This window comes from Microtus oregoni, unplaced genomic scaffold (genome assembly GCF_018167655.1).
Source record: "Microtus oregoni isolate MIOR12 unplaced genomic scaffold, Mior012 000005F_ref0000423, whole genome shotgun sequence".
Taxonomy (NCBI): Eukaryota; Metazoa; Chordata; class Mammalia; order Rodentia; family Cricetidae; genus Microtus; species Microtus oregoni.
Window position 1 is genome coordinate 20,358,920 of NW_024543064.1, and position 26,740 is coordinate 20,385,659.

Sequence of the window (26,740 nt, forward strand, 5' to 3'; positions counted from 1 at the left end):
AACCCTGTCTCAGAAAAAATAAGGAAAAAACAAAGATTGAAGATGAAAGAGAGAGAGACACCGTGAGAGAGACTGGGGGCAGAGGAGGCTCTTCAGAGGGAGCACTCATCTTTAGACCAAACCCCTAAAAGCTCTCAGACTGATCCCCAGAACAAAAGAAAGGTCTGATTTTTAAAAACCTTTTAGGGGTGCCGGGATGTTTCATATCAGTTAGTTCAGAATAGCTCATGTGACAGGGGGCATGGAGGAGAGCCGTGAAGTCACAGCATGGACTGTTTCCTAACTCTCTGTCTCAAGGAGGGCTGCCTGGAGGTGTGGCCTGGCTTGGCTATGGGACCAGGCCTAAAGGTACAGGCCAGTCTTCTAACCCAAGGCTGTTTCATACTTAAGAAAGCAAAGTCCAAACCACTTGGATTTTTTTATCCACTTACCTTTCTGGTCAGCCCAGCATGGACATAGCCATAGCTGGTTCCAGTCCAGGAAAAACCATTACCACTGAGGTGGGGCAGAAACCCTGCACCCCTACAGCCATTCTGAGCCCTTCCTGTGTCTGTCTGGGATGATGACACCCTTTCCTTATTCACATAAAACCTTAGGGAAGGGGGGCTGGAGTGATGGTCAACGCTCCTTGGTCCCTGGTCCCACGGTCACCTTCTGCACTAGTCTCAGCATCCGTAGGCACCTTCTATCACTTCTGATGCAAAGGGCAGTCACGTTGCTTGACTGTGGTCAGGTCAACAGCCCTCAGTCCGGGTCAGTCTCTGAGCTCTGCTCCTCCTTTCGTCCCCTGGCGGAAAATTCAGACTTGGTAGTTATTCTGATACCAGCTTCCTCTGGGTGACTCAGGGTTCTGAACGGGCACAGAACTTAACCCTGCTGGTACTCTGCTCACAGGACAGGTTTGTACCATCCCGAGGGACAAAGGTCGTTTTCCTCTGCCCTCCTCCTGTCCTTTCTTTATTGCATGTGCAGTGCTAAGGATGGTACCCAGGGCCTTGTGCAAGTTAGGCAAGCAATCTGAGCTACATTCTGTGCCTTGCTTTGACCTGAGCTCCTATAGCCCAGGCTGGCTTCAAACTCTCTATGTTGAAGAAACTAGCCTTGAATAGCCTTGAACTCCCCAGGGGGCTGTTAGTTTTTTCTATCTACCTATTTGTCTATCTAATATTATAAATATATATATAATCAATAAATATAATAAATAAATATGGTTTTTTGTTGTGTGTGTGTGTGTGTGCGTGTTTGAGACAGAGTTTCTCTTCATAGCCCTGACTATCCTAGAACTCACTCTGTAAACCAGGCTAGCCTCGAACTCATAGAGATCCACCTGCCTGTAGTGATATTTTGTTTGTGTTTTAACAAATAAAGCTTGCTTGAAGATCAGAGTGCAGAGCTAAGCACTCGTACTTAGGAGTTCCATGCCTTTAATCCCAGCACTAGGGAGGTGGAGACAGGAAGGGGAGAGAAGAATATAAGGCAGGAGGAGACGAGAGTTCTGATGCAGTCTGAGGTTCGGTGGAGATTGTTGTAGTCTCAGGGAGCAATCTGAAGCAGGGAGTCTAAGGAGGCAGTCTGAGGACAGAATCACCCTTTTGGTCTGAGGATTCAGTAGAGGTAAAAGGTCTCCCTAGGGGCTGGAGAGATGACTCAGTGGTTAAGAACACTGGCTATTCTTACAGAAGGACCAAGGTTCCACATGGCAGCTCAAAGCTGCCTGTAACTCCAGTTCCAGGGGATCTGGCACCCTCACACCAATGCACATAAAATGAAATAAGTAGTATATAAAAGTTCAAAGTCTTTCAACTGTTGTCTCCCTAAAATCAAAAATAAATAAATTAAATTGAACAACCTATTTTTAAAAAGGTCTCTCTAGTGGCCGGCTGCACTGCGTCTCTGATCTCTCAGCTTTCACCCCCTAATATCTGACTCCAGATTTTATTAAGACCAATTAGAATTTGTGCGGCACCTGCTTCTGCCTCCCGAGTGCCGGGACTGAAGGTGTGCCTGTTGGTACCCTCCACAGCACCAGCCTGCCTCGGCCCTGAGGTCACTTCACTTAGTGACATCATCGCCTGCCGCCAGGTGCCTCCTACCGTCAGCTGTGCGACATGCACAGCCTTAAAAGTGTCCATCTGGCCTTGTCCTCTCCTCTTGCTCTTGTTCCTCTTGCTTTCCTGTCTGTCTGCCTCTCTCATGTCCCCATTCCCAGATGGCCTTTTGCTCTTTCGCTTCCCCACCCCTCCCAATAAACATCTTGCACTGACTCTGTTGTGTGTGGTGTGTTTTCTAGGGGGCCTAACTTGGCAGGGCCTGCTGAAGGTACCCCCTCTCTAAGTTTCTCTCCTTTTAGTGTGCTAGCCACCATGCCAGGCTCATCACCCAATATTTTCTGAACCCAGGTAACTGTCCAGGGCTTAGAGTTTAAGACTGTGCTACCACCTAGAGAAAACCTGGACTTTTTGGAAGAGGCCAAGTGAGGGCTTTGCCCTTATCCAGAGGTCGGATCAGCACCTTTGCTCTATGAGGACCCGGCAAACAAAGCACCATCTTGTACAGAAGACAACAGACACATGAGTATTAGAAGCACAGCCTAGAGTAAGCACTGGAGAAACTAGGATTGTTAAACACGTGGGGCTGCTTTCTTCAAAGGAGAAAAGAAGGATGCCTGGTCACCTGGGATGCTGGGGTGAAGGAGGTTGCTATTCTATTGGGAGTCAGCCTCCACCTGGATGTCCCCCAAACCCCAAGAATTGTTTAGGCTCTAATTCCAGGCTTTGTCTCTCAGTGACTAGAGCTCATCCTTATGAATGAGACCCTGTGTACTTTGTCCTCTATCAGTAGACTCCGTCCGTCCTTATGAGCAGCCTTATGCTCATTAGAAATCCTTCCTCTTGGGCTGGAGAGATGGCTCAGTGGTTAAGAGCTCTGACTGCTCTTCCAGAGGTCCTGAGTTCAATTCCCAGCAACCACATGGTGGCTCACAGCCATCTATAATGAGATCTGGTGCCCTCTTCTGAAATGCAAGCATACACGGAAAGAATGTTGTATACATAATAAATAAATCTTTAAAAAAAAGAAATCTGGGGGCTGGAGAGATGGCTCAGAGGTTAAGAGCATTGCCTGCTCTTTCAAATGTCCTGAGTTCAATTCCCAGCAACCACATGGTGGCTCACAACCATCTGTAATAAGAACTGGTGCCCTCTTCTGGTGTATAGGCACACATGCAGGCAGAACACTGTATACATAATAAATAAATATATATTAAAAAAAAAAAAGAAATCCTTCCTCTCTAGGTCCTGGCCCTGAGCACTGCTCCCCAGTAAATAGAACTCATTCTTTTCCTTGTTTGTTTTTTAAGACAGGGTTTCTCTATGTAGTCCTGGCTGTCCTGGAACTCACTCTGTAGACCAGGCTAGCCTCGAACTCACAGAGATCCACCTGCCTCTGCCTCCCAGTGCTGGGATTAACAATGTGCGCGCATGCGCCACCACCGCCTGGTAAAACTCATTCTTATGATAAGGTCTCAGGTACTTTGCTATAGTGGTATTTTGCAAGGGAATTCTGATGTAGCCATCTCTGAAGCTTTATTATGAGAATTATCATACGGACACATTCCCCACCTAAGTTTTGCTGTGTTGAAGTGTGTGAGGAAATTAATCCATGGGATCAGACTCTCTGGAAGTTTTGATCGAGTCTGACTGACCAAGTCTGTACTGAGTTTTCGTTCTTACTACTACCCCACCCTCCCCCTGGCGAGCAGTGGTTTTGTGGTTTGTTTCCCTGCAGGCCGTGATACCTGCAGGGACCCCACAACTCACGAGCACCTTGACTTTAGCCTTCCTAGCTTCTAGGACTGTGAGCCCATACATTTCTGTTCTTTACAAGCTGCCCAGTCTCAGGGCTTCTGGTTTAGTAACAGAAAGTGAATGAAGACAGCACTTCTCCCTCAGACTCTGCCTTTCTCACCGTATCCATTGTTCTGAGATGCAGACTGCACTGCCTTTTTTTTCCTTAAAGATTTATTTTTATTTATTATGTGTATGAATGTTTTTCCTTCTTGTTTGGGTGTGCACTGTGTGTGTGTTTGGTACCTTCGGAGGCCAGAAAGGGCACTGGATGCCCTGGAGCTGGAGTTAGAGCCAGTCGTGAGCCTCCATGTGGTTGACAGGAACCAAACCCAAGTCCTCTGCAAAAGCAGCCAGTGCTCTTAACTGCCAAGCCTTGTCACTAGCCCCAGTTTTGCCTCTGATTCTCTTCGCTCTCAGCTCAAACATCTGAGCACAGCCTGGCTCTGCCTGCTTTCCCAGCCTCAGGCCCCAAGTCTGTTAGATCCCCAGTCACCACAGCTACCTTGCAATACCACCTCCTCTGGCACACATTGCTCCTCCCCCTCACTAACACCCCTCCCCAATACCACCTCCTCGGCACACATTGCTCCTCCCCCTCACTAACACCCCTCCCCAATACCACCTCCTCGGCACACATTGCTCCTCCCCCTCACTAACACCCCTCCCCAATACCACCTCCTCGGCACACCTTGCTCCTCCCCCTCACTAACACCCCTCCCCACGCATGCCCACAACCTGTTTTCTCCTTTGCTCACCGAGATCAAGCTGCTTGACTGTGAGGCTGTGGGACCAAGAGTTTGTCTTGCTTGAGTGGGCGAGGGTCTCGGTTTCATCCTGGTGCAAAGAACACGAACAACAAAACAAAAGAACTATAAATAAACCACAAAAGGACAAAACCCAAACCACCACTAATGACAAGGAAAAATAATTAAAACAAAACCGAAAACCCAAAGAGGGTTAAGCTTCTGTTGTCGCTTTCCAGAAGCCTCTCATCCTCTTCCCTGAGTCACATCCTTCCTCTAGCTTCTCAGTCACCTCACTCCGGTGGTCCAGCCCTCAGCCTCCTAAGGGCAGGTGCAGGGGACAATACCATCCCCCCCCCCCCCCCCCCCCCCCCCCCCCCCCCGTTGCCCAATTTCTGGTAGTTCCCAGCTCCTGGTATGATCAATGAAGAGCTCTAAGTGTTGTTGGCTATAAAGTCAGACTGGCCTCAGAGTCATCAGCAGCTGTGGTTGGCCTTGACCGGCTAACCCTCCAGCCATCAAGTGTGCTGGGACCATAGGGGAGCACTACCACATTCGGCTTAAGTTTAGGTTCTCGTATTCACGTTTCTCCAGCTAGCATTTAAAGTCCTCCGGCAGCCAAAGTCAGCCAATGAATTCATTCGTGTTGCTGTTCTTCAAGGAGAGGACAATGAGTCAGGGCAGATGGGACTTGCCATGTCTTTTCTGGAGATTAAGGAGGCTACCTGAATGGAAATGTTTCCAATTCTACCAGATAATTTTAAGAGCAAATCGAAAATATCGTATCATTTTGCCCCCAGTACTTCTGTATTTCTCTCCAAAAGCCGGGAGACTCAAACGGAGCATCTTGCAACATAGATGTGGTTTCCACAGAGACGTATCGGCCCTCCCTCCAGGCCTAACTGGTACATCTCTCCTCCAATCAAGCTCCCGCCCTGCTGGGCAAACGAGGAAAAGCAAGAGCAGTCAGCCGCCTGGGATAACTTGGAACACAGGTAACAGCCAGACGGGAAGTTGTGCTCAGACACGTGGCTGGCCGCGAGTTGTTGGGAGCCTGCGGCGCGGAGGCACCTGGAGCTGTAGTGGACCGGTCTGGAGGATGGCGCTTCTCCCGTGGCTGATACTCCTGGCCTCCTGGGGAGTAGCAGGGGCTGAACTAGGTAGGCTACGGGGAAAACCTGCTCTTTGTTTCCTACTAGGAACTGGGGGTGGGGTCTGGGCTGCTGGGAATGGCTCAGAGAACAAGGCTAAAAATGGTAAGGCAGCTTAGAGGTTAAAGTGAAGAGACTTAGACAGCCGTCAAGGTTATCGTGTGGTGGTAGCTCAGCTGGTAGATAAGAGTTCAAGGGCAGTCTAGGTTACTTGAAACACTGTTTCCAAGAGAGGAGAAAAGAAAAGAAAAGAAAAGAAAAGAAAAGAAAAGAAAAGAAAAAAATGCTCCTTGAGCCGTCGGACTTTAACCGGAGCTGCAGCCTGTCAGGGGCAGGATAGTGACACTGACTTTGCCAGTGGGGTGCTAACTTGACTTAGGGTCTTTATGAGAGCCAGCCACTGAGAGGAAGCAGGTGGCTGGAAAGACTTAACTCCATCAGGACACTTCAGGTTAGAGGCTCCGGTGTAGCTCTGTGGTACAGTGATTGTCTGAATGACTAGGCAGTGCGGGCCATCCCTGGGACTCAGAGACACAAACGAAAACATTGGCTAAGGGCTGCTGAGATGGCTCAGCGGGCAGAGGTGCTTGCCAGCAAGACTGACAAACGGAGTTCAGTTCCCCAGACCCACGTGGCTGGAGGAGAGGACCCTATTCCCAAAAGTTGTAGCGGTGTGCGCTGGCCCAATAGATAAGCGTAAATAAAACATAAAAAAAGAAAACACGGGCGGAAAGTCGGTCTCTGAACCCTGGGCGAATGTAGGGACCAGGAAGAAGACAGAAAAGGAAATTCAGGTCTTCGAGGAATAAACAGTCCCTCAGCCGGGAAGAAGCAACAGCCAGGGAGAAAGCCCAGCGTGAGCAAGAACAATGTGTGCACACAGTATTCCAGGGTGACCCTGAAGGCTTCTGTTTTGTCTTGTTTTGAGGTGGGGTCTCACTGTGTCTCCCTAGCTGACCTGGAACTTGCCAGGTAGAGCAGCCTGGCTTTGGACTTTATACTCCAAAGAGATCCACCTGCCTCTGTCTCGTGAGTGCTGGGATTAAAGCGTGTGCCGCCATGCCAGCTGAGAGTTCCGCTTGTTGCGTTACCGCTCGGAAACGGAGGCAGGCTGAGTAGGAAAGCAGTGCCAGTCTGTGCTGAAGAGATGCAGTGGCTTTATGTGCATGGGTGTTGCTCGCATGCATGCCTGTGTACCACACGTGTGCCTCCCCGCTACCACCACCGTGTGAAGGCCAGAAGAGGACATCAGATGACCTGATGCTGGAGTTAAAGACAGTCGTGAGCAACCCTGTCGGTGTTTGGAGTTACACCAGGGTCCTCTGTGAGAGCAACCAGGGTTCTTAACCACCGAGCCATCTCTCCAGTCCCTGGACACATGGTTTTTGTTTTGGTTGGCATAATACTTTCCCAACAACTTAGCTTGTGACGTGTTTTTATCCCCATTTTACACAGAAAAAAACAACGTCAGAGAAGTGACTACCCCAAGGTCACATGGCTAGTGAGTTTGGACACAAACCCAGGCTGTCCAGCTGTGTTTGATCTGTCTGTCTATCTATCTATCTATCTATCTATCTATCTATCTATCTATCTAATTTGAGACAGGGTTTCTTTATAACTTTGTAGGCTGATCTGGAACTTGCTCTGTAGATCAGGCTGGCCTCCAACTCATAGAGATCTGCCTGCCTCTGCCTCCCAAGCGCTAGGATTAAAGGTGTGTGCCACCCCCACCTGGCCCTGTGTTCTATTTATAATGTGAAGCTCTGCAGAAATAGCCCACTAAGGGGAAAAGGGCTAAAGTTTTGGCATCTGTCTCCAGCAGGACTACATGGCTTCTCTCTGACTCCACCTCCTTTCTTCCGGCATTCTGTTTAGTTTTCTTCGCCTAACTCTGTTTCCCTATAGTTCTGCTATAGGCCCAAAACAGTTTCTTTATTAACCAATGGTATTCATGGCATACAGAGGGAAATCCAACATCACCTCCCTTTTTCTTTTCTTTTTTTTAAAAAATATTTATTTATTTATTAAGTATACAGTATTCTGTCTGCGTGTATTCCTGCAGGCCAGAAGAGGGCACCAGATCTCATTACAGATGGTTGTGAGCCACCATGTGGTTGCTGGGAATTGAACTCAGGACCTTTGGAAGAGCAGTCAGTGCTCTTAACCTCTGAGCCATCTCTCAGCCCCCCTCCCTTTTTCTTTTAAATAAAAAGGAAGGTTTCAACTTTAACATAATAAAATTACATATAACAGTTATCAAGCAAGAATTAGTTATATCTATTTATCTTTTATCATAACTAAGGAAAATTATATTATTACTGTATATTCTTCAACTCCATCAAAGACTTATTATCTAAGTAAACAGGAATTGTATTATAAGCAACTTCCAAAACTCTAGAATTGACAGAGACATCTCGCTGCCTGGACAATCTCCCAAAGTTCTTCTGTACCATTGGGGCATCCATCTTTAGCCTACAGGCCCATAGTATTCCAGCAGACTTTTCCATGAAGCAAGAAATTTCAAAGTTCCGCCTATATTGGCAGTTTGTCAGTCACTTTCTTCTGTGTCCTGCATAATGTCTAGCCGACATGAACCAGGAACCCTGAAGGATCGTTTCACCTTTAGGCAAGTTTAGCAGTCATTTCTCTGCGGGTCCTGCATGTCCAGTTCACCCAATATACCATCAAACAGTCCAGGCAAGAGCAGTTTCTTGCCAAATGGCTAACCAACTCCATAAGGAGCCTCTTAGATGCCCATCTTCCTCTTAAAGTAATTGGTACTGCCAGGAGCAGATGTGTCTCACTGTCATGAAAAGTCCTAAATTCTTTTTTTTTAAATATTTATTTATTTAGTTAGTTAGTTAGTATGTATTCAGTGTTCTGCCTGCAGGCCAGAAGAGGGCACCAGATCTCATCATGGATGGTTGTGAGCCACCATATGGTTACTGGAAATTGAACTCAGGACCTCTGGAATAGTAGGCAGAGCTCTTAACCACTGAGCCATTTTTCCAGCCCAAGTCCTAAATTCTTAAACAATTAAATGCCTTATTCTGAAGGTCTCTGAAAGATTTGAGGAATAGTTATCTAATTAAATTACATATCTAGAAAACCTAACTAACATGCCTACAAGCTTGACTATTACAGATGATTATCTATTAACCTATATTTTTAATTATACATTACATTTTTAAGTGAGATGCACACATAATACCTTAACCAAGATCAGAAATACATATACATAGTATAACAAAATTGACCTTAAATTTAGAACAATAAGCCAAGATCCATACCAATGTAAATTATTCATATCTATAGCATATCCCTCTTTGTATGTGAGCAAACATTTATAAAGAATATTTGGAGCCGGGCGCGTGGAGGCGCACGCCTTTAATCCCAGCACTCGGGAGGCAGAGGCAGGCGGATCTCTGTGAGTTCGAGACCAGCCTGGTCTACAGAGCTAGTTCCAGGACAGGCTCCAAAGCTACAGAGAAACCCTGTCTCGAAAAACCAAAAAAAAAAAAAAATTGCTTCACCCAATAAACAGCAGGAAGCAGTTTGGAGAAAACCACACCCATATTCCCAAATATTCCCCAGCACTCAGGGAGGCAGAGGCAGGCAGATCACTGTGAGTTCGAGACCAGCCTGGTCTCCGGAGTGAGTTCCAGGACAGCCAGAGCTGCATAGTAAGAACCTGTCTTGGGGCCGGGCGGTGGTGGCGCACGCCTTTAAAATCCCAGCACTCGGGAGGCAGAGGCAGGTGGATCTCTGTGAGTTCGAGACCAGCCTGGTCTACAGAGCTAGTTCCAGGACAGGCTCCAAAGCCACAGAGAAACCCTGTCTTCAAAAACCAAAAAAAAAAAAAAAAAAAAAGAACCTGTCTTGGGAAAAAAAATAGATTTATTTTGTATGTGTGTGTCTGTGTGTGCGTGAACAGTTGAGCTGTGTCAGGATGCACATGTGGAGGCCAGAGGGCAACTTGCAAAAGTCAGTTCTCTTCCTCTGCCTCGTGCGTCTCCAGGATCAAACTCAGGTTTTCAGGGTTAGCAGCAAGTATCTACCTGCTGGGCCATCTTATGACCCATGAAGCACGTTAGATTATTGCAGAATACCAAGAGCCAAGAAGTGAAGTTGGGCCAGTGTGCTTTGTGCTGTGGCTTACACATGATGACAGACAGACCGTGGAATCAGAGAGCAGCTAGGATTGCAGAGGGCTCTCAGAGAACGTGATCAATGCAGGAAACAGGCCCGAGAAGAGGGAATAGGAGGGAAGAGGAAGGTCTACTTCCAGAGGCCGTGTGGCACTGGTACCTTTTTTGTTTTTTGTTTTGTTTTTCGAGACAGGGTTTCTCTGGCTGTCCTGGAACTTGGTAGACCAGGCTGGCCTCGAACTCACAGAGATCCGCCTGCCCCTGCCTCCCTGACTGCTGGGATTAAAAGTGTGAGCCACCATCAACCGCGGGTAAGGCTGGTGTCTTAGCCCCTTGTCCCAGACCTACTCCTGGCCGGGCTTTGCAGGAGAGAACTTTCCTCTGCACCCCTTCTCCCAGACCTACTCCTGGCCGGGCTTTGCAGGAGAGAACTTTCCTCTGCACCCTTCTCTCTGGGCATTCTCATTCTTGCTTTACTGGTAAGGAAACTGAGGCTCAGTTAGGGACGTTTCTAGTCCAAGTCACCATTGCCTGTATGGATGAGTCTGGCTTCATAAACAACACCCCCCCCCCCCCCCAATTCCAAATGTCTCTAATCCCCTTTCAAAAACAACCTCCTGCTCGAGCCGGAAAATCTGAGTCCTGAGTCTTGCCTTTGGAAACCTGTGTGACCACGAGCTTCTTTCATGACCTTAACGTGGGGTCATAGTAGAGGGGAGGTTAAATTGTGATAGTTAGGTGGCAAAGAGAGATGGCTCCGTGGTTAAGAGCACTTGCTGCTCTTGCAGAAGACCTGGGTTTCTTACCCAGCACCCATATAGCAACTCACAACCACTTGTAACTCCAGTTCCAGGGGATTTGGCTCCCTCTTCTGGTCTCGATGGGTTCCTGCATGCATGTGGTAGACATGAAATCACGCAAGCACATGCAAAGAAAAGACTAAAGTGTAAGCTTACAGTTCTTCAATGTGAGAGCCTTGCCTGAGCATGGTAAAGTGCTAGACAAGCTGACCGGGAGCCAGTGAGATGGCTCAGAGGGCAAATGCTGTCACTGTCAAGCCCGATGACCTGAGGGGAGTCTGGGCCTCACGCGGTAAAAAGGAGAGTCCTGATATCTGCAAGTTGTCCTGTGGCCTCTCCATACCCTCTGTCATGTACGTGTGCACACACACACAGACACTTAAATAAGGGCAGATGAGATGACTCAGTGGGTTGAAAGGCATTTGCCTCTGAGTCTGAGGGCCAGAGGTCGATCCCTGAGATCCACATACTGAAAGGAGACTCTTGAAAGTTGACCTTTGACCCCTACCCATGCACTGCGGCATGTGCACACATGCGCACACACGTAAACAAAATAAATAAGTAATTGAAATAATTTTATTAAAGAAATAGATATTAAATTTGGCTGGTTATTGCACCTTGTATAATCCTAACCCTTGAGTGCTCAGGCAGGGAGATCAAGACGGTGATGACAGCTGGGCGTGGTGGTGCACACCTTTAGTCACAGCACTCGGGAGGCAGAGGCAGGCAGGCGGATATCCATGAGTTCGAGGCCAGCCTGGTCTACAGAGTGAGTTTCAGGACAGCTAGGGCTACATATAGAAACGCTGTCTTGAGACGTCCACCTCCCATCCCGCCCCCGCCAAAATAAAGCATCCTTCCTTGAAGTACTTCGTGGTGACACAGACCTGCTGTATCAGCTGCTTGGGAGGCTGAATGGGAGGCTCACCTGAACTCAAGGAGTCTGAGGTCATTCTGAGAACCATAGTAGAGTTTTCGCAAAACAAGGCAGCGGGGGAAGGCTAGGGGAATGGCTGAGCAGTAGAGCACTTGCCTGGCGTGCGCTAGGCCCTGAGTTTGATTCCCAGCCACACACACATACAACCACACCCTACTCGGAAATGCTAGGAAGGCTGGGCACAGTTTCATTTTTACTAGAATCTGACAACTGGCCTCGCCTCGTCACCAGCCAGAACTTTGTGGTCTGAAGAAATACCCACTGTGGCCGATATCAGAGAGACCAGCTGGCCGGTGCCTGTGGTTGATTGAGAAAGCCCCTCCTTGAGCCAGGACAGTAGCTTCTGCTGGGATCTTTAGGGACATCAGACAGAAGTTCAGCTTGTTGCACAAGGCTGGAGACCGGTACCCAAAACATGGCCACAGGCGTGAGCCAGCAGATGCTTGGGAAGCTCCCTAGCTCGTCCTCCTGCAGACTAGAATGGGGGGCGTAATTCCTTTACTCTGGCTTGGGGTTTCGTTTCTGCAGGAATAATCTCAAATCTATTAGGGGTTGAAATCTGTGTGGAAAGGTTAAATCCCTTCTCCCAGTACAAACGAAGACTTCATTTGGGTAAGGCAATTAAAATTCAGGCATATACTGTCAATCAAGACACCCATCTAAAACAGACACCAGGTTCCCTAGACTCTAGAGAGTCTGAGACATAGGACTCCTGCCACTGGCCACATGGTCTCAGGCCTGTTGACCTCTGAACCTTTGCTTTCTTATCAAGAAAGTGGAGAAGAGTAATCCAAACTTCCCAGAGCTGTGGGCAGGGCAGCTCTACATGGGAGCAGTAGTGATTTGCTTAATCAGTCATTTATACCTTGGCATAAGCAAATTTCAGGTCCTTTCCCCAAATGAGGTATAGGTCAAGAGAAGGAGTCAAGCTCTCAAGAGTGCCGGGGAGGAAAAGTTTAGGAATGAGAGTCTGGGGCTGTTTTGGTGTCCTGTTCATGTCCTGGTCCCACCCTCGGCCCAGCTTCCTGTGGCTAATGTTGTTGACAGTTAGTTCTGAGTTTGAGGAAGCGGAGGAGGAAATAGCACGGTGGAGGGTGAGGCAGTCCCTGGGGTTTTTCTTTTATCTCAGCCAGAAACACAGGATTGAGTGCTGGGGCTGGACCTACTTCCGATATGCTGTCGCCGAGAGCTGGGTGTGCAGCGCACACCTGTAGCCCTAGCCCCTGTGAGGCTGACACAGGCTGATTGTGGGTTCAAAGCCAGTCCTGCCTTAGAGAGAGAAACTGGTCATGGCAGCTCCGTGCTTCACTTCACCTGCTTCTTCTATTTCCTTTCTCTGTATTACATCAACTTCCCTTGGTTTGGAGCAAAATCCAGGCAACCACTTCGACAAGCACGCTACGGGGCAGTGTGTGCTGATGCCCAAATCCGCACCATGGCGTGCCTGCCCATGTGAGGAGCTCCGGCCGACTTAACCCTCTCTGCCTCCGCCCCAATCCTCTCTCATGTCCACACTCTCCAGGGTTTGCTAACTCTCCCAACTCATTTGCATGTCAGCCTTCTCCCCCGGGTCAGATGCCAGGGTCCAGATCCAAGGCCTTGCAGCTCCTAGGTGGGTCCGGAGCCTGAATGTTTATCCCACTGTCCTCCCTTCTGCTTGTCGGCTGCCACCCGCTCAGCACCGGAGGGTCACATGGCCCCAGCCCTCGCGCAGCTGCTCTGGGTACAGGAAACGGGAATGGTAGAACCCCACCAGAAGGTCACAGACGGGCCAGAGGATGAACCTGTTATCTGCCCTGGGCAGAGTGGGGCTCTGGAACTCTCCCGAAATCTGGTGTCCCGAGGAGCCTGTGTTTCACCTCGGGCAGGAGCACTGAGGGAGGTTCTCTTTTCCCACAGGGAGGTTCTGGCACATATCTGACTTGCATTTGGACCCCAACTACAATGCATCCAAAGACCCCCTCCAGGTGTGCCCCTCAGCTGGCTCCCAGCCTGTGCCAAACGCCGGCCCCTGGGGTGACTACCTCTGTGATTCTCCTTGGGTCCTTGTCAACTCTTCCATCTACGCCATGAAGGAGATAGAGCCAAAGCCAGACTTCATTTTCTGGACGGGGTAAGAGCAGTCGCATGTCACATGTAAGCCGGGCCCTCAGCCTCCTTTGTCCTTTCAACTCCTCATCTCGGCTGAACCTCCAGGACTCAGAGAGCTTGGTTGATCAGACTGTCATGTGTTCAGTCCTGGGGGAAACACCAGGGAACTGAGACTGCAGACCCAGGGACCAGAGAAAGGACCACCTGCGGGGGTATGGGAACTACACAAGGCACCTGACCCAGGATGGAGAGGACTTCCTACAGGAAGTGGTGCTCCCTCTGCCGGTGTCAGCAGAGTGGACACTTCTTGAAGTGGAATGAAATCCATAATATTTTTTTTTTAAGATTTATTATGTATATAATGTTTCTCCTGTATTTGCACCTCCATGCCAGAAGAGGGCACCAGACTTCATTACAGATGGTTGTGAGCCACCGAGTGGTTGCTGAGACTTGAACTCGGGAGCTTTGGAAAAGCAGCCAGTGCTCTGAACCTTTGAGTTATCTCTCCAGCCCAAAATCTATAATATTCTCGATTGTCCCTCACTATGATGTGAGGGTGACCACCCCATGGACCCTGGGCATAGGCAGAGGAAGGACACTTAAGGAATGCGGCAGTGTCGCAGGAGGGCCTGGACAGGCCTCTGTTACTTGGGCCCCAGAATCGATAAACTCCTTCTAGGAGTCTTGCTGCGGGAGGCAGGCTCTGATACTTGTGAGGAGAGGCCCTTAAAAACTGTATCACTCTGGGATTGAAGAGATGGCTCAGCGATTAAAGAGCACTGGCTGCTCTTCCAGATTACGACCCCCAGAGAGAGACCACCAGAGGGGCCCAGACTGTAATAAGCAAGGTTTAATCAGCATAATACAAACATGTTTGAAACTCATCTCCATCCCCGTTACAACAAGGTAGAAAGGAGTTGTGTCTCCTCTGTGGGGTAAGCTTTTAAACACATAACTACAAAGAGAATCTTTGAAGATGCTTTGGCATGGGTGCAAGGACTTTTGCTCCCTCCCATTCTGTTAAGTCAGCTTTCTCCTTGTTCTTAGAGCAAGGCCACTGTTCTTGAGTTAGCCCACCTTCATCAGCCTGCACAAAGCGGCTGGCTGGGCTGAGCTAAGTGACCTTGTGCTCGGAATCTCCTGGGTGGGAGAGGGGAAGGCCATTATCTTCCTGGGAAAACATTCTGCTAGGAAATTTCTTCTTGCCCCTTTGAGAATAAGGGGTGAGGGTTCCACTCACCCACATGGGAGCTCACAACTGTCTGGTAACCCCAGTTCTGGGGGATCTGATTCTGTCACACCAATGCACATACAGTAAAAATATTTAAAAAAAAACCCCTGCAACACTCTGAAACACACAGTCCCTCTGGGAGAGACCCTGGGAAATCCATGATCCTTCCCCAGGTACAGCATTTTTCTAGAAGCCTCTCGGAGCTTACAGAGCTGAATGGCATCGGATGGGATGATTTCCGAGGTTCTTTATGGCTCTTCAGTTAGAAACGCATCTCTGAGACAGCTGTAGTTTCTTGGAAGAGAACGTGTAGAAAGCAGACGTTTTTATTTTTAGTGTGTGTGACTACGATTAGTACCTGGTGTTATTGTTTCTTCTGTCCTGTTCGACTGCGTTCCAGCTTGCCTTTCCTTGGTCATGTGGGGGCAGGGCGCACTGCTCTCCCTTTCTGTCTCACTGTCTCACTGGTGTTTTACAGGGATGACACGCCGCACGTCCCCAATGAGCAGCTAGGGGAGGCAGCTGTGGTGGATATTGTGGAACGCCTGACCAACCTCATCAGGGAGGTTTTTCCAGGTAGGACTCACTGTTTGGTTGTCAGTGTCCCCTGATCCCCCAGTGGCTCTGGCATGGGACACAGCAGCAGGAGGGCTGGAGCCCAGACCTTCACAGTAGTGGCCACACTCCAGGTTTCAGGTGCTCGACAGCAGCCATTTCTCACCTTCCACACAGCCTTCCCAGTCACCGGCCTGTGGAGACACAGGTGGCCACTAAAATAGTTGCCGGCCACTGCTCCATCTTGCACCCTTCTCTGTCTGATGTCAGACTCACAGCTGCCAGTGTCCACAGTTACATACAAGCCTCCCTGGGCAAGCTCACGCGGGCTCACACGTGGCCTTTGTATCCTGCCCTGATGCTAGCGTTGGCATCAGCTGTCTGCGGACCGTCTGACTCTCAGGCGTCTGGGAGATGCTGCTTGCTCAGTGCTTTCTAAACCCGTCAAGCCAGGCAGAGTGGACAGGGAGAGAGCAACCCGGAGGGACAGGAGAGGAAAAGGGCCTGAGTGTCTCACCTATTGGCCCTTGCAGATGGTTTTAAATGGGCCATGCAAAATAGGTTCTGGGGGCTGAGTCAGGTCCACAGGCTGCCAACTGGGAGCCCGAGAAAGTGCCTACCAGTGTCTACCCCTGTTTCCTTCTACTCCTTCTAAAGGTCATATTCAGTCCTCCTATTCGTATACAGAATCATGATAAACTAAACAACAGCTGTATACATCATCTGTATACATCACGTGCTAAGTGCTGGGACCCGCTCTAAGGGTTCGGCAGGCTTTAGCGCGTGCACTGTCATGCCAAGCACAGATCGGAGCTGTTACCACTTAGTTCTCCTAATGAGGAATGCGAGTCTTGGCATCAAGTCAGCTGGTCAAGGTCACGAGGCAAGTGTGGGCCCCATCTGAGCATTGCTCTTCCTCCCCCAGTCTCCTCCCTAGACATAAACCAAAGTTTGCAGGGACACCTGGCTCTGCCCAGCTTATCTAACCCAGCCCAGCATGTTCCATGACGATAGGCTTGTTCATCTTTCAGCAGAGGTCGCTACTTAGAGTCCAAATGGGCTATCTGCCCCACCCCCAGCTCTGGGTATTACTACCCCCAATGCAGTTAGGGATTGATACCTCGGAAGTCACTTTCTAGTGCGGGATTCAGGCTCACACCCAATCCTGAGCCTCTCTCCTCTGGTCCACACAGAATAAAAGGAAATAATGGGTAAGAAAGCAATTTACTGGGGCTGGGTGATAAAACACTCAGACATAAAGACTTCAGTCTGTTCGGATCCCTTACACAGACATTAAAGCTGGGGTCAGCCGCATACGCTGGGGTCAGCACTTGGGGGACAGAGAGACAGAGCGTGGGGGCTTGCCGGTTAGCCCCTATAGCCACGAGGGCCCTGAGAAAGTTAAAAAATAAGGCAGAGAAATGACTGGGAAGGAATTCCACTGTCCACGCTTGGCCTCCATCAACACCCACATGGGCGGGTGCACCCCCCCCCCCCACGTGTGTACATGCAAACACCATACACACAAAAACAAAACCAGGAAACTCGCCGGGCGGTGGTGGCGCACGCCTTTAATCCCAGCACTCGGGAGGCAGAGGCAGGCGGATCTCTGTGAGTTCGAGGCCAGCCTGGTCTACAAGAGCTAGTTCCAGGACAGGAACCAAAAGCTACGGAGAAACCCTGTCTCGAAAAATCAAAAAAAAAAAAAAAAACCAGGAAACTCTTCATTGACCATGGTTTAACACACGTGTAAAAACTACAGATTTTGTAGTCTGTGTCCCATTTGTTACAGCCGCCAATGTTGAAGATACCACTGGCTGTAAGGGGAATTGTTTCATATATGGCTATGAAAAAAAAGCCAAAGGTGCTGCCCGATAAAGATGGACACGGTGCTTTCTCACAGCCATGGGAGGAAGACACGCCTCATTTTGAGAGATGCTAAAATGAGACCATACGGGAAGATGTGAGAGAGAATTAAAACACGGGCCAAGCAGAACAGGCCTCATTCTGGAGGTGGGAGCTGCATCACAGAGTTCAAAGAATTCACTGCAAAGGAGCCAGGGCCAGGAATGTATGTGGTCAGTGGTGGAGTGGCTTCCTGCCAAGCATGGGCCCTGCAGAAGGAAGCAGAAGGGGTCAGGTGCGGGTGGAGAGAAGGAAGGGCTCACTTGGGGTGGTTTGCTTCTGTAGTTTGATTCCCCTTGAGTTTCCTACCTTCACGTTGCACATCAGGCTTGCCTCTCTCATGGAGAGAGGTTGAGAACGTAGGCGTACAAGGCAAGACCAGGAAAACAGCAAAACAGGCCCCACATTTTCCTCTTCCGTAAGCCAGGCGAGCTCACCCAGCACCTGGTTTCTTCCTGTGAAAAGGGGAAGTCATGATGCCTGTCCCACGGGTTTGTTTGAGGATGAGATAAGATAGTCTGGTCATTCACGCTCTCGACAAACAGACAATTACGAGGAAAGTGGGAACGTTCAGTGGATAAACAATATTTATTCACGCACCTTCAGGCAGCCTTCACTTATACGGGACCTGGCCCACGGTAGCTGTGAGCAGTGTAAGCGATTCTTTCCTTTCCAGGGGGTTATATTTTCTCTCAGGTGGATCTGCCTCCTTCTGAGGTACTGGGACCAAACTTAGGGTCCCTTGCTTGTTAGTTGAGACAGGTGCTCTACCAAGGACTATTGCCCTAGCCCGTTTTGAAGCCAGGTCTTGCTAACAGGTCTTGCTAAGTTCAGCAGGTTGGCCTTGAACTCGTCTGTAGTCAGGAGTCCTCTCACCTCAGCCTCCTGAGTAGCTGGAATTATAAACTTCTGCCATCAAGTTCAGTTTAAATGGGGTCTTGTTTGAGACAGGGTCTCTCTGTAGCCCTGACTGTCCTGGAACTCACTCTTTAGACCAGGCTGGCCTCGAACTCATAGAGATTTGTCTGCCTCTGCCTCCCGAGTGCTGGGATTAAAGGTAAAGCCTTGCCTGGCTTTTTCCAAGATTTTGTTGTTGTTCACTGTTGAATATTTATGAAGCGCCTACTGCATGCCTGACACAGAGACTAGCTGAAAGCAGAATCGAATCGAGCTTGAGGATCTGAGCAGGTCTGTAATTCTAGCGCTCAGGTGGAGGCAGGAGGATCCAGAGTTGGAGGTCAGCTTGGATGTCACAGTGAGAATGTGTCTCAGGGAAAGAAAAACAAAGCAAAACAAAACAAAACAAAACAAAAAACCCCAAGGCACCACTACCACCTCTAACAACATAAAACTCAATCATGAGGCCGTTTATAAAGAGGCAGCCTGCTGGACTCCCCTAAACATCTTAGTCTCTTCCACAGGCCCCCCGAAGGAGGGCTTTCTCCATACCCGCCCCTAGCCTTTCTTACCCCTCCCACAGCAGGCAGCCAAAGCAGACCTAATTATTCCCTCTCTACTGTACTGTGCACTGCTTCTGGATCTGAGGACCTGGGTCCAGCTCCAGGCTGGCTTGTGGCAAGTGTGCCATGGAATATTTGTTGACTTATGTGGATGAGTGAAAATTCTAAGGAAGGCCTCTTGAGGTGAGCCACACCTCCTGCCAGATCTGTAGTTGACAAGAACACAGGAACTGGTCACCACGAGGAATTGCTTCTCCCCTCTACCCGCCGAGGGACCTCCTCTCTGAGTAGGGTATTCCCTGCTAGGAAATGGGACCAGGTGGCTCACAACTCTTCCTTCCCGGTCCTCAGTGAAGCTCAGCCAGATGCTATCTCGTGTGGTTTTCTGCCTATCTTTGTTCCCCCTCATCTGTGTTATCTCTCTTCCCCTTTGGCTTTGAGGGCCGGTGGCTGCTGCGGAGGGCTGACCGCTCTTGCATCTTTTCTTAATGGTTCTTCTTTTTTTTTTTTTTTTTTTGGTTTTTTTTTTTTTGGTTTTTCGAGACAGGGTTTCTCTGTAGCTTTGGTGCCTGTCCTGGAACTAGCTCTTGTAGACCAGGCTGGCCTCGAACTCACAGAGATCCGCCTGCCTCTGCCTCCCGAGTGCTGGGATTAAAGGCGTGCGCCACCACCGCCCGGCCTTAATGGTTCTTCTTTTTCTCTCAGATACCAAAGTCTATGCCGCTCTGGGAAATCATGACTTTCACCCTAAAAACCAGTTCCCAGCCGAGAGCAACAGCATCTACAATCAGGTGGCGGAACTGTGGAGACCCTGGTTTAACAACGAATCCTTCGCTGTCTTCAAGGAGGGTACAAATGACACTTGTTACCATATGGGCACAAACTATATCAGGCGGGGTCTGCTCCAATTTCCTTTTCACAACAAGCCCTGAAATAGATGCAGATTTTTGTCCCCATTTTACAGAGGAAGAGACTGAGACAGAGGTCACACAGCTTGGTAAGGGAGTTGAGAACAGGATCCAGGGCAGATTCCAGGGCCCAGAGCTACTAATCAGAGCAGCAAAGAAGATCGTGAGCCAGCAAGTGCCAGGCACTATCCTCAGCACCCTGCTGGAGCCTCCTAGCAACGCTGGGACAGCTCCGGGAACTTTATTTAGCTTGGGCTTACTTGAACCTGGGACCTACAGGTCTGTGGGGGCCTGGCTTCTTCTCTGGCAAGGCTGTTCTGGTCCCACAATAGTGCGGTGTTGAGCAGTGACTCTGGACACTGTCTACTGGGTATCATCTCCAGTGTGACCATCAAGTGTGTCTCTGAGCATTGACAGATGTTCCTCGGGGCCACATCACTCTGTTGGGATTGTCAGCCCAAATGTCTGTGACCCTGCTTTCTTCTCTTACATTGGTCTTCTGCTGGGACTCCTCATTGGCCAAACCCTATCTGGATAGACTACGCATCATGGTGGGCCCATTATCCAGACGAGGCATACAGAGAGTGCAGACAGGGGTGGAGTGGCTTTGCCAAGATGCACAGCTAATGAATGGTAGAGCCAGGATTAGAACTCAGCTCCAGAATCTTTCATCTCACCCCCAGATGCCTCTCCTATGGGAAGGGATGGTGCAAGGGAAAGAGGTCAGAAAGTGAGGTGCAGAGTGTCGGAGGCCCCCCGCCTCAGGCTATCCCTGGCTGTGACATCCTAGGTGCCTTCTATTCTGAGAAGTTGCCGGGTCCCAGCAGGGCAGGGCGAGTTGTAGTCCTCAACACCAATCTGTACTACAGCAGCAACGAGCAGACAGCCGGCATGGCCGACCCCAGCCGGCAATTCCAGTGGCTGGGAGATGTGCTGAGCAATGCGTCCCGGGACGGGGAGATGGTAAGCGCTCCTGCTTCTTCCTGTGCCCTCCCACCGGGCCTCCCAGAGGGTCCTGTATCAGCCTAGCCCAGAGGAGGCGTCTTCCAACCACAGCAGCCTTGTGAGTTGAGGACCTGAAACCCCACTGCACGTGAAGACACTTAGGGCCTCAAGGAGCCCTGACGGTCTCATCACACAACAAGCGATGGAGCCAAGCCTAGAACCTCAGGCTCCTTGCTCCGAGTTCAGATGTCTTTCCATCGCTGCCACGCACACAGTAGTGCACACCGTATACCCAAGGAGGTGCCCGGATGTTAGGTGCGTCCATCTCATCTGCTGAGCCAGCAGCTACTCAGGGGCTGGCGCAGCGGCTCGTGTCTGGGTCGAAGCATCGCCCAGCACACCCCAGGAGGACTTCGTGGCTGCTGTTGATGAGAGCTCATCATGCCAGCCGCAGGCAACAGCTTTGTGCTTTAGATGGACCCTTCCTTTAATCTCATAGCAACTCCCTGTCTTAGTCAGGGTTTACTGTTGCTACGGAAGAGCAAGTTGGGGAGGAAAGGGTTTATTTGGCTTAAACTTCCACATTGTAGTCCATCACTGAAGGAAGCCAGGACAGGAACTCACACAGGATAGGATCCTGGAGCTGATGCAGAGGCCATGGCTGGGAGCTGCTTACTGACTTGTTTCCCCTGGCTTGCTGAGCCTGAGTTCTCACAGAACCCAGGACCCCCATATCCAGGGATGACACCACCCCCATGGGCTGGGCCCTCCCCATTAATAACTAAATGAGAAAATGCCTGACAGCTCGATCTCTTGGGGGCTTTTCCTCAGCTGAGGCTCCTTCCTCTCTGATGACTATAGCTTGTATCAAGTTGACATAAAGCCAGCCAGTTCACTCCCCGAGGTGAGTACTCTTCTAAACGAGGAACTTGAAGCTCGGGGAGATGACATTTGGTTGGTGGCCAAGCTGCAGTTTGACGCCAAAGCTCATTCACACACATTACCTTTTTAAGACAGTTCACGTTCTCACTCTGTAGACCAGGCTGGCCTTGAACTCCCAGAGATCCGCTCCCTCTGCCTCTGAGTGCAGGGGTTAGATTAAAGGCACATGCCACCACTCCTAACTAAGGACATGTTCTGAATTCTACTTCATTCTGCATTTCTGTACTGGTGATCAAGTGCCCAGGTGACTTGGGGAACATCAAACACAAATGCACGTGACCACATAGTGTTCTCACACAGCCAGGGAGGCTCACCCCCAGTTCTGAGATGACAAGAGCACCCATCGAAGGACCAGGAAGGGTTTGTGGAAGAGGTGCTTTGGGGTTCCATTCAGAGGGAGGTCCACCTGCCCTCGAGGACATGGGCGGGTTCCCGAAGGTGGAACGGAGAGAGCATCTCTGATCCCAGTATCTCTTCCTTGCAGGTCTACATTATTGGCCACGTGCCCCCAGGGTTCTTCGAGAAGACCCAGGACAAGGCCTGGTTCCGAGAGATCTTCAACGAGGAGTACCTGAGGGTGGTCCAGAAGCACCACCGTGTCATAGCGGGGCAGTTCTTTGGGCACCACCATACCGACAGCTTCCGAATGTTCTATGATGATGCAGGTACTCACCCCGTCTCGAGGGAAGTGGCCCCTTGCCACCTTCCTCTTCCCAGAGTCCCTTTCAGCCTGTTGTCTTTTTCCCCGAAGGTGCCCCCATAAGCGTCATGTTCCTCACGCCTGGGGTCACGCCGTGGAAGACCACATTACCTGGAGTGGTCAACGGAGCCAACAATCCGGGCATCCGTGTTTTTGAGTATGATCGAGTCACACTGAAGCTGCAGGTTAGGAGCGTGGGTCTGCTGGGGCCAGGGGTGGGCACCTGAGTGTGTCACTGCCTTTCCTAACCCTTAGCTAACCCTTCTGCTACCTACTAACCGCTGAACCTTGGAAGGGAACGCTGGTTAAACTTTGGAGCCACCTACTCAGGTCAGTTCTTCCCCCAAGTCTTTGTACCGCATCACTGTCCCCCCTACCTCCTGCCACACTCGGGAGGTATTCGTCTTCCTAAAGTACTGACTTCATATTGCCTCTCTGCTACTTACAGATCTTAAGTTAAAATAGCCTTTCTTTAGGCTGGTATGGAAGACTTTCCACAGTCTGGGCTCAAGCCCATTGCCCCTGACCTTACACCAACTAGGACCCAGCCCCTAACACCATGAGTACTTCTTTTTTTTTTTTTTAAATATTTATTTATTTATTGTGTATATAATATTCTGTCTGTGTGCATGTCTGCAGGCCAGAAGAGGGCACCAGACCTCTTTAAAGATGGCTGTGAGCCACCATGTGGTTGCTGGGAATTGAACTCAGGACCTTTGGAAGAGCAGGCAATGCTCTTAACCACTGAGCCATCTCTCCAGCCCCATGAGTACTTCTTTCCCTTCTAAGATGTGCTGGAATTGTTGAATTGACAAAGAAATACTACTTCATTCGTTTAGCAAAATGTTCTAAACACCTGCCGCATGCCAGGCCCTGCTCAAAGCTTGGGATACAAACACAACAACAGAGTAACTGCTCTCCTTCGCCAAAATCCCTACAGGAGGACCACAGTAAACAAATAAATACAATTAAACATGGGTGGCAGGAAAGGCAGGGCGGTAGCTGGGTCTGCTGGCACAGGACTGTAATCTCAGGCACTTGGGAGGCTGGGGCATAGGACTGAAATTTAAAGCCAGCCTGGACTACATAGTGAGTTCAAGACCAGACAATAACATAGCAAGAAGACCCTGTCTCCAAAGGGGGGTAGGGAAGGGGAGAATGGCCACAGCTCAGTGGCAAAGTGCTTGCTTAAGGTGGAGGAGACAGTAGGCTTGGCTTCCAACTCTGAAGAAAGAAAGAGGGCGGGAGGGATGGAGATGGGAGGGAGGGTAAAGGGGCTGATAATTTTGGAGCGAGTGGGCTGACTGTGTTACAGAGATGGGACAAGGGAAGTAAGAAGGCTTTTGAGTTCTGTGTAAACTGAGGAAGCTGGCTGGGTTTGTAAAGAAGGTGGAGGGAACAGCAAGGCAAACAAACCCCCTGGGGTGGAAAGGGACTTGGTGTTTTAGGGGAAGACCATGGAGAGTGACCCTGAGAGCACAAGGGGAAAGTGGAAAGCACCGGGCCACATCCAGGTTATGGGGAGCACTCTGGATTTACAGAGCTGGGGACAGAAGTGTGAACTGCTCTGATTCACCATTTCCAGAATCACTCTGTCTGCTGGACAAAGAGCAGACTGCTGTGACCAAGACACAGGCACAATAAGGAAGTAAAAACACCAGCTGCCAGAGGGCGGTGGTGGCGCACACCTTTAATGCCAGCACTTGGGAGGCAGAGGCCGACAAATCTCTGTGAGTTCGAGGCCAGCCTGGTCTACAGAGTGAGTTCCCGGACTGCCAGAGATACATAGAGAAACCCCAGCTCTAAAAACCATAAAACAAAATAAAAACCAACCAACCAAACACCAGCTGCCTGAGGGTGGTGGCCCAGCTCAGGGTGCTGAAAAGTATCTGATCCTGCAGGCATTTCAGAGGCTGAGGAGCCGGGATTTGCTGACAGATACTTGATGCAATCTTTCTTTCTTCTTTTTATTATAATCATTTATTTGATGTGCTTTGGTGTTTTTCCTGCATGTCTGTCTGTGCGAGGCTGTCAGATTCCCTGGAACTGGAATTACAAACAGTTGTGAGCTGCTGTGAGTACTGGGAATTGAACCCCAGTCCTCTGGAAGAGCAGTCCCTGCTCTTAACTCCTGAGCCACCTCTCCAGCCCTGATACAATCTTTCTGCCTCAGTCTTCTTCTGAGTGCAGGGATTATAGCTGTGAGCCTCTATACCCTGACCTGTTAAGTGTGTGTGTGCACACATGTGCACTAAGATACAAACTCAATTCCTCATAGTTGTGCAGAAAGTGGCCTTGGGAGTTGGAGGGATGGCTCAGTGGTTAACAGTATGTGCTCGAGTTTGGCTCCCGGCACCCACATCAGCCAGCTCACAACTGCCTCTTGCTCCAGTCTCAGAGACTCTGATACTGTCCTCTGGCCTCTGTGGGTACCTGCATGCATGTGTATATGCTCTACACCACTGCCCAGTGTTTACCTCTCAAAATTAAAACTAAAATAAAATTTAAAAAACACTTAAGCACTAAGCCATCTCCCCTGCTCTGTTCTAAGAACTGAAAAAAAATTTATGTGTGTGTGTGTGTGTGTGTGTGTGTGTGTGTGTGTGTGAGAGAGAGAGACTTACCAGAGTTAATTCTTGCTTTTCTCCATGTGGATTCTGAGGATCCATTTCGTTGGCCCTAGGCCCGAGGATTCCTGTTGTCCGCATGGCCACTCCATTGCTTTCTCTGTACAGTGGCAGTCACAGTTCAGAGAGGACTTAGTGTAATAACGTCACGTACCTGGCATACTCAGTTCCTGCCCATTACCTGTCTGTAATAACCAGACATTTCACGGGGAAGTGTGTTCCGGTTCTGAAGGCACTGCCGAGTCCTAGAGAGATGTGAAATCCCTATCAACCGCAGGTCTCTAACCTCTGTCAGCCAGGCACACCCCACCTGCTGCCGCCACCATGGCTGCTCCCCTTCATTCTGTAAAGATTTGCTGAGCATCAGAGCTTCTGTGAGGATCTGTGCCTGCCAGTTTGGCAGGACAGGAAACATAGGCATAGGGAGGTAAGCAATCTGGGCTCTAATCCCACCCCTGCCACTGAACACTTGTATGCGCTGAGAAAAAGTTGCTTTTGCAAGACTGTGCTCGCTATACAACGTCATGGTTTCAGAGTGCTTTACTCCATCCTGGGAGGGAAGGCCTGTGGCTTGAATCAGGGACTCCTCATTGCCACTGAGCGGGAAGCAGAGGTGGCTCCAGACCCAGATTCAAAGGCATGCTTCTGCCGTCTAGACTCTACTTCCTAAAATTCTACAGCTACCTACAATAGCACTTCCAGTTGGAGAACAAACATTCAAAATGAGCCTGTGGTGTATGCTTCTGGTTCAAACCATAACAACCTCTTCAGAATAGGGGTGTAGGTGTAATTACCTCACAGAACCAAGCACAGGTCTGCCGGGCACACCTGGCTGAGAGCTCAGTAACAAACAGCGGCTGGTATGATGGCTCTGAAGAGCCTGGGGACAGGCTGGGTTGTGGGTAGGAGGGAACAACTAGTCATTACTGACATACCCTGTGTCTCTAATCCAGGACATGGTGACCTACTTCTTGAACCTGAGTCAGGCGAATACACAAGGGACCCCACGCTGGGAGCTGGAATACCGCCTGACAGAGGCCTACCAGGTGCAGGATGCAGGCACCGACTCCATGCATACGGCTCTGACGCGCATCGCCAGTGACCAGCACATGCTGCAACGTTATTACATCTATAACTCCGTCAGCTATGACCATTCGACCTGCGGGGACATCTGCCGCGCCGAGCATGTGTGTGCCATGCAGCAGGTGGCATTCAACACTTATGCTACCTGCTTGCATGGCCTTGGCTCGAAGCTGGTGCCCAGTTTCCTGCTCATGCTGACTCTGCTGCCAAGCCTGTCCATATTGGTGGTGCCTTGTCTGTAGGCACTGCCAAGCTACCCTCTTACTGGGTTCACCTTTCTCCCGGTAAAATTGGGCAGCGTCACCCCACGGAGGGATGAACGTCTCTCCTGTCCGCGGAGAGTAAACTAGAATGGGACATTTGGATTCACCGGAGAGGTCCCAAAGAACCACGTTTCACTCAATTTTCACATTTTATCCACAAAACATGCTCGTGGTACGTGTCTTTGTGCGTTACTTCCTTTAATACATATGTATCAACTTCCATGCATTTGATGGCTGCAGTAAAATGAGTCACCAGGAACCTGAAGATCCTGTGCTCTAGACATAGTCCCTGATCAAGGGCTGCGCTGGGTGCCCACGTGGTCTGCAGAACCCCTAGGTACTTTTTAAAAAGTTTTCTGGTTTGGTTTCGCAACAGTGCAACCGTGAGGGATAGCAGCTGTGG

The 26,740-nt window shown here is 49.8% G+C and overlaps 1 protein-coding gene across 1 annotated transcript; it reads left to right on the forward strand.

Moving 5' to 3' along the window:
• The first annotated feature begins 5,586 nt into the window (after nt 1–5,586).
• Smpdl3b (sphingomyelin phosphodiesterase acid like 3B) lies at nt 5,587–26,536 on the forward strand. The gene is made up of 8 exons (XM_041652009.1): nt 5,587–5,751; nt 13,527–13,740; nt 15,428–15,525; nt 19,575–19,718; nt 20,568–20,740; nt 22,149–22,329; nt 22,416–22,549; nt 25,945–26,536. The coding sequence occupies exons 1-8, from the start codon at nt 5,691–5,693 to the stop codon at nt 26,314–26,316; spliced, it is 1,377 nt and encodes a 458-aa protein (XP_041507943.1). The 5' UTR covers nt 5,587–5,690; the 3' UTR covers nt 26,317–26,536.
• Nucleotides 26,537–26,740: the final 204 nt, after the last annotated feature.

Excerpts from the sequence above, each read along its gene's own strand:
- Smpdl3b (XM_041652009.1), top strand. The coding sequence starts at position 5,691 with ATGGCGCTTCTCCCGTGGCTGATACTCCTGGCCTCCTGGGGAGTAGCA. Across the intron at positions 5,752-13,526 it reads AGTAGCAGGGGCTGAACTAG|GGAGGTTCTGGCACATATCT; the intron begins GTAGGCTACGGG and ends CTTTTCCCACAG. Across the intron at positions 13,741-15,427 it reads GACTTCATTTTCTGGACGGG|GGATGACACGCCGCACGTCC; the intron begins GTAAGAGCAGTC and ends GGTGTTTTACAG.